This window comes from Felis catus, chromosome F2, assembly GCF_018350175.1.
Source record: "Felis catus isolate Fca126 chromosome F2, F.catus_Fca126_mat1.0, whole genome shotgun sequence".
NCBI classification, from domain to species: Eukaryota; Metazoa; Chordata; class Mammalia; order Carnivora; family Felidae; genus Felis; species Felis catus.
Genome location: NC_058385.1, coordinates 40,705,732 through 40,718,907, shown reverse-complemented (window position 1 = coordinate 40,718,907; position 13,176 = coordinate 40,705,732). Strand labels below are relative to the sequence as shown.

General features: G+C 43.5%; 1 protein-coding gene across 5 annotated transcripts; it reads right to left on the bottom strand.

The window, feature by feature from the left end:
• Window positions 1-1,990: 1,990 nt before the first annotated feature.
• PDP1 (pyruvate dehydrogenase phosphatase catalytic subunit 1) lies at window positions 1,991-11,133 on the bottom strand. Of its 5 annotated transcripts, none has more exons than XM_006943307.5 (3): window positions 10,961-11,087; window positions 10,085-10,119; window positions 1,991-6,247 (listed from the first exon to the last, which is right to left on the bottom strand). In XM_006943307.5, exons 2-3 carry the CDS (start codon window positions 10,113-10,115, stop codon window positions 4,587-4,589), a joined length of 1,692 nt encoding a protein of 563 aa, XP_006943369.1. In that variant the 5' UTR covers window positions 10,116-10,119; window positions 10,961-11,087; the 3' UTR covers window positions 1,991-4,586. The 5 variants fall into 5 exon arrangements, with proteins under 5 accessions (XP_006943369.1, XP_044905745.1, XP_019678445.1 ...); XM_045049810.1 differs by lacking the exon at window positions 10,085-10,119 and adding an exon at window positions 7,004-7,160 and having other exon boundaries at window positions 10,961-11,082; XM_019822886.3 differs by lacking the exon at window positions 10,961-11,087 and adding an exon at window positions 10,362-10,520.
• Window positions 11,134-13,176: the final 2,043 nt, after the last annotated feature.

Sequence of the window (13,176 nt, the reverse complement as noted above, 5' to 3'; positions counted from 1 at the left end):
TAACTACAGGAAAAAATTGTTTCTCTGTATCTGAGAAGTTAACTTCTGATGAATTGAAGAAGAGAACTTCAACTTAAAGTTTTGATTGTGTATCACTAATGTAAAATGAATGCTGAACATCCACTTTATATTCATATTGTGTTGGGCTCAACGAGCCAACAAAACCAATGGGCCCTGCCCTTAAAAAACTGAAAATCTTAAAGTTCAAAAATTATTAAAACAATTTAGAAACAAGTGTGTGCACATTTTATGAACCTAAATATTGGTTAAATAATCGAGCCTAAATTGTGTGGCCCTTAAAATATGTGCATTGGGTAACCGTTATTAATGGCATATGAAATGCATGAATTTTATCATTCTTAATATATTTGCTTAGACTTGTAACTTGAGAGTTATTTAGAAAACAATGCTGTATATTGTTAGGATCCCATCTAAGGTATAAATTTTGTTGTAAGAACTGGGCAGAAAGGATTTAGTAGGATTAAGCTTGGCTCTCAAAGTAAATTCTGAAAACAACAAAGGAAAAGACCTGCCTGCTGTAACAAGTCAGTTTAGATGCTATTAAGATGTCTTCATTTACCAGGCTTGTCCAGGACTCAGCTTTTGAGGTTATTATTTATGAAAAAGGTATGTTAACTACTGACCAAGGATAATAAATTTACCTCCACACTCTTGCTAGGTCCAAGGACAAAATGAATAACAATGCATATTCAGGCATGTGCTTTGACTGATAAACCAAGACCATCAAAAACCAGGACATAATTTGCCTTTTTCTTAGTCATTAATTCAATCACTTAATGAACTTAAAATTAACTCAACAAAATTCTCAGTGGGAGAGGTACAGAGAGGTCAACAGCAAAGAACCTCTCCTTAATCCCTTCAAACTTTTCACCATGAAAAATTTTCATCACTTGTTTATGGGACATTAAAAGAAAATTTTTTTTAAGTTTATTTGAGAGAGAGACTGACAGAGTGAGCAGGGGAGGGAGGGGCAGAGAGAGGGAGAAAATTCCAAGCAGGCTCTGCACTGTTAAAGCCCATTGTGGGGCTAGAACTCACAAACTATGAGATCACCACCTGAGCAGAAACCAAGAGTCAGACACTTAACTGACTGAGCCACCCAAGGCATTTTTAAAAATGTCCTGCCCAAGGTGCCCAAGGGCATTTTAAAAAAAGTCCTGCCGGGGCGCCTGGGTGGCGCAGTCGGTTGGGCATCCAACTTCAGCCAGGTCACGATCTCGTGGTCCGTGAGTTCGAGCCCCGCGTCGGGCTCTGGGCTGATGGCTCAGAGCCTGGAGCCTGTTTCCGATTCTGTGTCTCCCTCTCTCTCTGCCCCTCCCCTGTTCATGCTCTGTCTCTCTGTCCCAAAAATAAATAAACGTTGAAAAAAAAAAAAAAAAGTCCTGCCTTTGAGAAAAAAGAACATAAAACTCACCTGTAATTGTATTTGCAAAGTTACAGCTACACCTCACCATGAGTACTCCTGACAATTGCTAAAGTCGGCTTTAGAAGGAGACAGGGAAGGGCTAATAATGTCCATCAACAATGGATAAATTGATATATTCATATGATGGAATGTTACTTGGTAATAAAGAGACTATGAACACATTGAACAACATAGAAGAAGCTCAAAAAATTGAAAAGACAGACACAAAAGAGTATGTGTTATGTGATTCCATTTATATGCATTTCTAGAATAGGCAACACTAACCTATGGTGGTGGAAGTCAGAACAACAGTTACCTGGGGAAGGATTAACTGGAAAGGGGCTAGAGGGAATTTTCTGTAATAGAAAAGTTGCGTTTCTTTATTGGGGTTGTGGTCACCAAATCTCAAACTATACATTTAAAAACTGTGTAGTGTATTGAATGTAAACTATATGTTTTTTTTTTTTAAGTACTAATTATCTACTGGACTCTGAAGTTAAATATAATCTACTACTGTAGAAAGCATCTAAAAAATCTTACTATGATTAAAAAACAACACAGGCATTCAGAAAGCAGATATGAAGCTTTAATTCACTGTGGGCATTTCTCTGACCAATATTATAAACTTTACACGTCTTCATACAGATACATCTTTTATAAGACACAGGTTTTTTTTTACCAAGTACTGTGAAACATACCACCATTCCACTTAGTTAAGGGCGTATTATAAATATAATGAGCCACTGATTAAATATAAATACAGAGGTTGATATGTGTTAGAAAGTTTCCATAATAAAAAAAAAGTTTAAGAAAGGCTAAACTATGAAAGTTCACGTGTTTTTTTACTTTAAATATCACATCACAGTGACAGCCAATTACAATAAAATTACAACTGCTTTTAGATGATAGTACATTTGGATATCTAACATCCACTTATTTTCATTTCCACACTGCATTTTCATTTCTAAAGAGTAGACCAACTTTTAGACTGCAGACCAAGTTTCTTGTGGAAGAAATAAGAATTACTATCTTGATTGTGACCACTGGAAACTAAATTTATACATACTGTACTAAATAGAGACGAGACTATTAAGTATATAATATGGAACTCTTCAGTAGCGGTGTTCAAGAGAAATTCAAATAGTAGCCTGAAAATGGTGTTTTTTTTCTTAATGTTTATTTTTGAGGGGGGGGAGGGGCAGAGAGAGAGGGAGGCACAGAGTCCAAAGCAGGCTCCACACTGTCAGCACAGGGCCCGATGCGGGACTCGAACCCATGAACTGAGAGATCATAACCTGAGCTGAAGCCAGACGCTTAACCGACTGAGCCACCCAGGTGCCCCCGAAAATGGGTTTTCATTGCTACAGCAGTCTACATATATTTCATTAAAAAGATGACATCTCTGTCAAAACATTTAGAAATAAATATATGGTAGAGCCTTCCCTTTTCCAAGATGCTGCCTGGAAGAAAAGTTCCAAGCTGAATTAAGGGGGGAAGATGGGGGGGGAAAAAAACCCTCAGAAAATAGACATTATACGATGCTCTGAACTACAATCTTCCTGAGTCTGTTTTTCAACTGGAACAAGTTTTAGTCAGTTCTACATTGCTTTAGTCCACAATCCAGAGGGAGTCCTTGAACAACCAGTTCATATTCTACAGAAATCAGAAGGACTCCTAAACACCCCTCAACTAATTATACAAGGGAAAGCTGATCATGAGTTGTATTAAAATCTATGTGAATATCAAACATAGTCATAGCCATTCTTTTACCAGTGATGCTAGAATAAGTGATGAAAATATATGCGCAGCTGTACACAGATCACCATTAAATACAGGAACAAATGCCGTTGATGCATATTAAAAAGCTCCCCAAAAGCCAATCTGAATGTTTATTTTCATTTATTTTGATACAGCATTAGAAGGGACTGCATATAATTACAGGGACTGCTGCAAACAACACTTGATGCTACTAAGTGTTCTATTAAGCATCAGGCATGCACAACAGTTACCTTTGAAAATTTCTCACGTATATATCTTAAATTCCTATTTATAAGCTACAACATGTTTAAAGCATTTAGTGATTTTTAAACCAAATATTTTAACTGACCTATGTCTACATGGAGAAAAACAAAAACTCCCTCCCTGGTCTCAATAACCAAAAGTAGTATTAAATCTTACTCCCCAATTTGATATTTAAACTTAATTCCAAAAAGTGGGGAACATTCTTATCACGACTAAACTGGAAGGATGATCTCCTCAACAGTCTACCCACCACACACAGCATGCTAAGCCTGTGGGGATTACGAGATAAGCATGATGTGCTTGGTGGCTACAGATGACAATAATTGAACAGTCTCTTCTTTTTATTCTGGATCTTTTTATTTCAAACTAAATGAAATCATTTCATCAATACAAACTAAAAAAATAATTCTTTTTTCTTCATTTAACATCAATCTAAGAGTGGACCAAACTAAAAACACTGTCTTCAAGCACGTGGCAAAACAGAAAAAGTTTCAATTACATTAGGTAACCAGGGGTGGTGAAGGGAGTAGTTTGTTTTTCCACTTAAGAAGCATTCCAGTCAAATAATCACAAACACTTACAAATTCAGACTGCTTGGTTCTCAGTCATTTATGGCTTAAGTACTGGATTTGAAAACCACTTCAGGCTAAAATAAATTTATATGAATAATGCATAGATTGTATATCTAGGAAGTCATGCAATAAATAAACATTCTCATGTACATTGGAATCTTAGTGACGAGAAGGGTCTGCAGGTGTGAACAGAATGTTTCTTCCCTTTTACCAAGAGACTACGCCCAGCAAGATCCTGGCTTTTGGCCTATTCAAGATCCTACTTGCCAGGTCATCTTGATTTTCTCAGATCGATAAAAGAAGCCAATGTCATGAGACATCTGCAACAAGGAATGGACTCGCCTCAATCACAGGTGCCGTGAGGTCCGAGCTAGGCAGAATGAGACCCTCGTGATCCTGCCACCCTGCCGCAAAGTCAATTTGGAGGACTTGACCAGCTAGAGTATCAATGGGTAAATGTTTAGTGACCTACTGGAAACCCTTATTATATTAGTATCTTTCACAAATCTATCTGCCCCTTAAATCTATTTCATTTGAAAATTGCCAGGGTAAGTAAGACCCACCCACTATTCCTGGTTTTGATATGCCCCTACAACATGAGAATTGAACTGAACCACGATGATTGTTATGTCGTCTCTGTACATCCGAGCAAGCTCCTCAGGAAGACTGAGCATTTTGGAGAGGCGCTCGTGGTCTACAGCTCCAAACTCGTTGTTGCCCACCGCGTGACGAATGAGATGGGTTGCTGCATTCTGATCCTCGAATACCGAGGACATCTTGGCTCTCCTTTCTGTTAAAAGGCCATGCATCTGTCCTAGAGTCACCTTGTAGCCGCCAACAGCTATTGGCTGTTGGTGATGCATGCCCGTCAGGTACTCACCCACAATCCTAACCACATCCTGCCTGTGCATCGTCTCCCACAACCCATCAGTAGCCAACACCAGAAACTTATCCTGTGGCCTTAATCGGTGATAAGTCACCTCTGGCTCAGCAGTGAGATAAGGGGGTGTATAATAATTAGGAGGGATAAACTTGGTATATTCATTGTCATTCAACTGGTCTGGGCCTGATTCTATCACTCTCTTTTGAAGGTCAATGCTCCATTTGAACTTTACGTCTCCAAAAGCCCTAAAAGGCATCAGCAAGCCAAGCAGCCGATCCTGTTTCACCACGCTCTTGGCCTCATTCTTTGGGTGCTCCAATTTCAGCCGTTCCAGTTCTCTTTCATTCTGAGCATTGTGGTCATTTGAGAGAGTGACTGCCGACCAAGAGCCGTCCTCTTCCTGCACACCCAGCATGGCTCTGCTATCGCCGGTATTGGCCACGTGAAGGTCGACGCCATCTACATGGGCCACACAAGCAGTGGCCCCAGAAAATGCCACTCGAAGCACCAAGTAATTGAGAAAAGAATTGGGATCACCGACTTGAGCCTCCAAAGAGATGTCATTGTCAAGCCTTTTGAAAGCATTAATTAAAGCCTCCTTCACATCAATATCAGTAGACTCCCCGGTGTTGAGGTCTATAAGTTCTTGCCAGTAAGTCCTTAAGCTGTTGAAATACAACTTGGACGCCTCCTTACTGAAGTAATCATTGGGGTGCTTGTGCCACTGGAGAATGGGCAGCAGTGCCCGGCCACTCTCGACTGCATTTTCAATCTCTAGCAAAGTCTCATGGGGCAACAAGGAGACGGCAATGTAATAAAAGAGTCTCTCACTGACTGCCTGGGAACAAGCACAGCCGGCATGGCCGTCAAAAACCCCCAAGAGCATCCCTCTGGTCTGCAAGCAAGTAGCTGCACTTCTCCGGTCCTCGATGGGTGCATTTGCAGGCAGCTGATTGCTGTCAAATCCAAGGACGGAACTGACATTTTTGCCATCGAATTCTGGCACTTTGAAGCTGTATTCGTTGGCTTTCAGGATGCTGTTGACCTGCGGGGGTGTGAGGTAAAATCTCTGCGGCGTGGAGGCGTATCTCCTTCCCTGGGTGTTGTACTGCCACCAGCTCTCCTTCGGCCTGCAAAAGGTGGCATAGGCCGGGTGGGGTGCGTATCGCAGGCGACTCTGAGGAACGTAAGGCGACGAACAGCAGAGGTGTTTGTGGTGGCAGTAACACGCAGTGCCATAGATTCTGCTCAGTTCACAGTTACGGATCAGAGGGAAAAACAGTTGAGTTGGTGCTGGCATGGCATCAGAGAACAGCGGCAGGCTGGCACTTCTGACGGGGATTCCTAGACAGCAATTATACAGACACACACAGAGAGAAGAGTTACATTTCAGATCACTTCATCCATCTCTGCTTTGAGAACAAATATTTAGCAGGTGAATCTACACGCTAAACCCTGCGCTAGAAAGCACCGTATTTTATACACCTCTCCTGTACTACTTCCACAGGGTATATTCTGCTAAGCCCAATTCTTAATCACTTATGGAGCCAAGACTAGAGTCTAGCTTTACTTCTCTCTTTTCCTCGCATTTCCTTCTGCAGCACAGACTGTGCAGAACATACAACAGATCTGGCTGGGAAAAAGCTGAGGAGATGAAGATTATGTAACATTATGCAGTGGCAGTCTACCTGGCCAACCACTCTTCTCCCTCTCTATCCTTAAAAAGGCCTGGATCTCCCATGACGAAAACCCCGTTTCCAGATTTGTGGTCAATGGTAACATTTGATTACACATGATTACCACCAAAATGGTGTCAAAATACATCCCCGACATATGTATGCTCATGAATTCTTTGGTAAGTTATATGCACACACTACCAAATTAATATTATGTTCATATATAGTATGAACATATATATGCAGCAGATATAGGGGGAAAAATTACATGATGAATAAAAAGAGAAATGCCAGTGTTCCTTTCCTGCGCCTCAGTGGACGGTCTTGCAAACTACGCTTCTCTAGACCACTGTGCCAATTTGGTGATCTCAGGGACATAGGTCTGCCACCAACTAGCCAAATAATCCTAGAAATGTGAGCTTACCTCTTTGGGCCTCACTTCCCTAGGCTGTAAGTGAACACACAGAAGCAGATGCTACCGAAGGCCTCTTCTGGGTCTCTATGCCTTTATAAGTGTTTGTTGCAGTGAGGCTTTGAAATCAAATGCAGGTTTCATTTATTCGTTGTTTAATCACTGTACGCTTTGTGATAAAAAGAAGTTTAAGTACGCTAGTAGCTCTAAGGCTTTGTTAGTAATGTAAATGGTCTCAGTTCTGTAATTTAATTTACTTGCTAGCATTTTCCCCTGCTAATCAGCCAGAAGGGAAAGCTACAGAAACACTATTTTCATCCATTATGGATCGAGGTAGAATTCAATCCCTAGAAGAATATTTTCTCTTACATTTAAAATAAAAGTATGTATTTGCCTTAAGGAAGCAATAAAGAATAGTGAAATAATAGTCTAATAGTCTAAGGTTTGTATAGAAAAGGTGCACATTATTAATCCAAATAAAAATCACTGACACTATGTGACACAGAAAATATTTTGCTGGACATTTATCTAGAAAATTTATTGAATGTGCATCGTTAATCCAGATAATTTATGCAAGGGAAAAAAACTTTCTTCCTTCTAACATTTATTTCCCCTAAATTGTTGAGGTATTGCTTCAAATAACTCATTTGGCCTATAAAGAAATAGACTTTAGAGTTAAATAAGGAAACAAATGCAGTAAACAAAAAATAATACAGAAAACAAAACCATGTGGGTTTTAATGTCAGCAATTCCTTCTTAAGGTTGAACCCATTAAGGAAAAAAAATTTACAAGTATCAGAGATTGTTACAAGTATCAGAAAAAAATTTACAAGTATATATTACATTATTTTCAGGTACCCTCTTTTGAAGAGTAATTGGAGAAGTGATAAGTGGGATGTGTGAGGGCAGAGAAAACCAAACACCGAATAATAACTTATTCTTGTTTGAGCACTGCATAAGCTGGGCATACAGAACCCCTTTTGCAAGTGATAGAACGCACCATTATTTTAAATGCACTATTTCAGAAGGGATTTGTTTTAAAAACTGAAGACAAGATTATACAACAGAAGGCAATGATTAGAATTTTGGAAAGAAGATCAATAACTAAATAAGCATTCTGAAATGCCATAATGAAAAAAAGAGATTCCAGATGAACAGGAATCTATCAAGACTAACCATATAAATCTCTGCACTTCAAACTAAATACCTGAAAGTCATCCAAAGGTTAAGGGTACATGATTGAGCCAGGAGATGTGCTCAAATGTTGTGCCACATGACTCTGGCTTCCAGACATAAACCGTACCTTGGTAGATTTGCATGCAGAAAGCACATTAACTCATTTCATGCTTTGTATAAAGATTTTCTATTATTAAAAATATAAACTGATGACCATTTTAAGAGAAATTTTCTCCATAATTTTATTATTTTTTTGAGATCTTATTTTTAAGTAATCTCTACACTCAGCCTGGGGCTTGAACTCACAACCCTGAGATCAAGAGTCACTTGCTCCACCGACTGAGCCAGCCAGGCACCCCTCTCCATAACTTTAGATAAGTTTGTAGTGTGCTTACTTTAAAACTTAAGACTTTTATAGGAAGAAGAAATGTTTGCTTCTGTATGGAATGCAGACCAAATCAAAGTACTACTTTGTGCGTGTGTGTGTGTGTGTGTGTGTATGTGTTTGCAAGGGGGGTTTGATAGATGAGCAGCAGGATTTCGTTGTATGTCTAACCAAGGAATAACAAGTCCAAGAAATCTGCACTTTCCTTAAATTCCTCCGTTTTGACAATTTTTCTGCTTTTGTAGTTGATTGCAAAATGAATGAAATATTGTGGCAAAGGAACTGATTCATGCAGCAGATGCTTTGAATAATATGTAAAATCAAACAGCAAACACTCAAATACTCAGATAACATACTACATTTTTCCTTCGAGGCGAAAGTTCTTGAGATTAAAAAAAAAAAAAAGCAGAGTGGATTTTATCGATTGCACCTTTCAGTTTTTCAGGAGCTTAGCATATGGACTGAGAATGTATCCCAATACCCCAACTCCCAGCATACCTTCAAAAGACAAATTCTTAGAGAATATGGAATTCATGAAAACCCTGCTCTGTGATTCATGAGTGTTGTATCATCACCAGTACACATGACATAGTCTCTCCATCAGACCAGATATCCTCACAAGCCAAAGTGCTTGCAAATGCTTTTTCAAACCGTAAGTGAGCATTCAAAAACTCTGAGTATCTTTCTGAATATCCTGTGATTCAACAACAACAAAACCCCATGAGATCAAAACTTTTGCTGACAAACTCACTAAACTAATGAAGTAGAAAGCTCTTGATTAGGCAATTAAGAACAGCAACAAGGTACAGTGTCGGTAAACTGGAGGACTGTCATATTTTCAAGTGATTTCTGACCACAATTTCACTGAAAAGTTCCTATCCCTGATCCACGTTATATGCAGTATCTTAGTCCTAGGCAAATTTGACCCATTTTGCCAATGACTAGTAAGAAAAGATGCACTGCAACCCGAAACAGGAGAGAGACCCATCCATTCTTACTGATGGGCTCGACAGAGCCTGTGCCAAGAAACGATTCTACTTCATTCAATAAACCCACGGACCATATTAATTAGAAAATGCTGTTATACTGCACCGACTCCGGAGCTCTTTAGCTTTCAAAGCTTTTGGTGTAAATGAAAAAAAAAAAAGCTATACTCGTCATTCAACGTGTCAGAACCTCAGTTTATGTAACCCAATTGCATTAAACACCCTGTATAAAGACTTCACAATTTTTCAGCATTTTCTGGAAATGCTAGCCATTTCACAGCTCCTGTTATCTCTACATGAATGAAGAAACCGGCTTCCCTCAGAAGACACGACGCCCCAAGCCAGCACTTGTTTGATTAGTTTCCTTTGTCCCTACCTGAAAGCTGCACTAAGGTATCAAAGCTATCCGGGTCCAGGACGCCTTTGTTCCCTTTTTCTATCTACCTCACCCCTAATTCCACGGCGACCCAGCTAAAACCATCCACACACAAAATCAGTCACCATCCTTTCTGGGTACCCAACGCAGGTAGTTAAGTGAATACCTACCAATTCGTCTGGGCCCGGGACACACACACATTCTCCTGTCATCACAACACGGAGCCGACAACATCCACAACCCGCGCGGACAGCAGCAGCGACAGCAGCACCGGCCCATTGAAAGCAAGGCAGAGATGCTCATTAGAGGAGGCGGCGGCGGGGGAGGCGGGCACGGAGGAGGGGCGAGCTCTCGCTCCAGCCCCGTGTGTGGGGCAGGGAGGGGGGAAAAGGATGGAGCAGGGAGAAAGGGGTGGGGAGAAGAAGGAAACCAAACAAACAAACCCACCCCACTGGAGAGGCAGGAACGGAGCCCTAGGCGGCGGGGACTCAGCCGCGAGCAGAGACGCGCCTCGAGACCGGTCCCTCCATCCAGCCCGGGCGCGGAGCCCACCGGCCCCCGGCATCCTCCGCCCGCTGCCCACCCCGCCCGGCCCACGCAGCGCCGGCTTCGGTCCAGAAGCCTAAGGCAGGGGTCGGCCCGCGGCAGGCTGCCGTGGGATCACCCCAGACTCCGGGGTGCGTACGGGGGACCCTCCGGCAGAGACGCCACACAGCTGGCGCCGCACCTCCTCGGAGCTCGCACTCGCGTTAGGTTCTCCACGGCGTCCCCGGCGCTGACAGCGGCGGCGGCCGGCCCGCCCCCCACCCAGAGCCCGCGGCGGCCCCTCGGCGCCGCCACGCCCGCCCGCAGCCCCGACGCCCCCGCGCGCACCTAGCGCTCCGGGGCTCGTCCCTCCTCCGCCCGGGCCACCGCTCGCCAACCCTCTGCACGCCCGCGGCCGTCGCTCCCCACGCGTGCCGGGCAACCTCCTCACAACTTTGGGCGCGTAGAGGAGGATTCCGGACTGGGCGGCTCGGGCATGGGGCAGGGAAGGGAATACGAACCGGGCACACAGGGGAGGAGTCGCTTCTTCCCGACGAGGAAGCGGCCGCAGCAGTAGCGGCACCGCCAAGCGCTCCCTCCTAGCCGCCCGGCGTAACTCCCTGGAGTGCAGCCCCTGGCCCCCAGCTGGCCCACTCCCTGCCCCGCCGGGCCGCCACCCTGCCCCGCCCGAACGTCCGGGCCGAAGCACTTCCCGCCTCCCGATTGGCTGCGCCCGGGAGAGTGGGCGGGGAGGAGAAGTGAGGGCCAGGCCTGAGTCGAGGAGGGGGGGCGGAAGAGCCGCGCGCTCCCAGCCAGCTTTGTGACGTCATGGGGGTCAGACAATCCCTTCCATTCCGAGCGAGCGGCTCATTGGTTCCACTGGCACGCCTCACGTGACCGCGCCCGGTAGCTGGGTGGAAGGTGGGGCTTCGTGGCGCAAGGGAGCTGCGACCGGCTGGGCGGGGCGGCTTTGAAGCGGCTGGAGACCCGAGGGGTTGGGAAGAAGCTCCTGGGCCCGCCCCAGCATCCCCACGCGCTGGGGTCCCCGGGGGTTCGCTGCTCCCGGCCCACCGGGCTTCCGCGAATCCCTGGCGCCTCGGCAGGTGACCCGCCTTGGCCTGGCAGCCTGGCGGTTCAGCCTTCCCCGCGCCTTGCTGGTGGGCCCAAGTTTCCTAGGATAGGCGGTGGGGCCGGCTCCCAGCCCAGCAGGGAACTGAATTCCCTGCATTTCGCCCCAGCCTAGAATATAAGGCATGACAATCTGTTGCCCCGGTCATTTGATACTTTGCAAATTTTAGGAACAGTAATTCGGATCATGTTTCCCACCGTTTTCTAGACATCTCTTGGGTCCTAGGGAGGAAAAGCGAGACTGAACAGCAGCAAGAAGTTGTGATCAAGGAATTCTTTTCCCTCTAGTGTAGGTGTGCTCTGAAGGTCTTTGATACCAGTGTTGTCTCGTTTTCCCGGGATGGTTACAAGGAAACCTGTAGGAGTGGAAGAGTACTGGACTTGGAGCTGATCAGAGCACCTTCATCCAAGTCATTTCTGCTCCATAAGACTCCGTGTCTGTTTCAGTGAGATGAGGTTACGCTTGGAGTGGCATTGGCATTGTGTGATTATACACAAGAGATCCTGAAGGCTTCTTTTGCCTCCATCCACACATATCCCATCTTTATGGGAACTGAGTCATCTATAGTGGCCTCTAAATGCTTCCCTGGGGATGATATTAGGTAGGTCATTGCACTCAGCCTGCCTAGTGTGAAACTGTTTACTTTGATTTATTAAGCATATCTGCTTACTAGCCAATAAAGTTCACACAGTGATATGGGCTGGATATAAAAACTGTCATGTTAATGGTATTGTGGGGTTTTGTTTTTATTAATCTTGCATTATTTTATTTTTACGTAATAAAGGAAAAACTTTATATACAAAAACTGCCAAGAACTGGTTCTTCATAATTCCTGGATTTTTTCAGCTGCCTCTATTCTTTAAATTAGAGGAGAGCTTTTCTGTCCAGCTCCAAGTGGCTCATGAAACTCTTGTGGCTCTCTAAGTGGCCTTGATCTCCCATTTAGTTCATCTGCCTCACTTCCCCCCTTTTTACCTCTCAAATTCTGTAAGTATTTTTCATCGTCCTTTTCCCAATTGGTATAGATTTATTTGTCTAGTTTTCTCTTGTTTCATAGAAGCAGTATAGGGTGACTTAGCATAGTGAGTAAGAGCATAGCTGGAGGCAGGCTGCCTGGGTTCCAATCCCAGCTCTGTAAATTACTATGTGGTCTTAAGCAACCTCTTTCTGGCTCAGGTCTCTCATATGTCAGGTAGGAATAAAAATAGTAATACCTCACAGGACTGTACTAAATAGGCCAATATAAATATATATTGTGCTAAGTAAGTACATAGCAGGGAGTAAGAGCTATATAAGTATTCGCTATTATTGGGGCACCTGGCTGGCTCAGTCGGTAGAACATATGACTCTTGATCTTGGGGCTGTGGGTTTGAGCCCTACATTAAGTGTAGAGATTACTTAAAAATAAAATCTTAAAAAAAAATTAGCTATTATTAATATTATAGACACATGTCCCGGTAAGTATGCCTCTTTTAGATTTAAGACTCCTAAAGAGTAGTGGTTCCAGATCCCTAAGTGCAATATATTCTTAATTCTCTAGTTAGACACTAAGAAGTTATTGATAGGGGTGCCTGGGTGGCTCAGTTGGTTAAGTATCCGACTCGATTT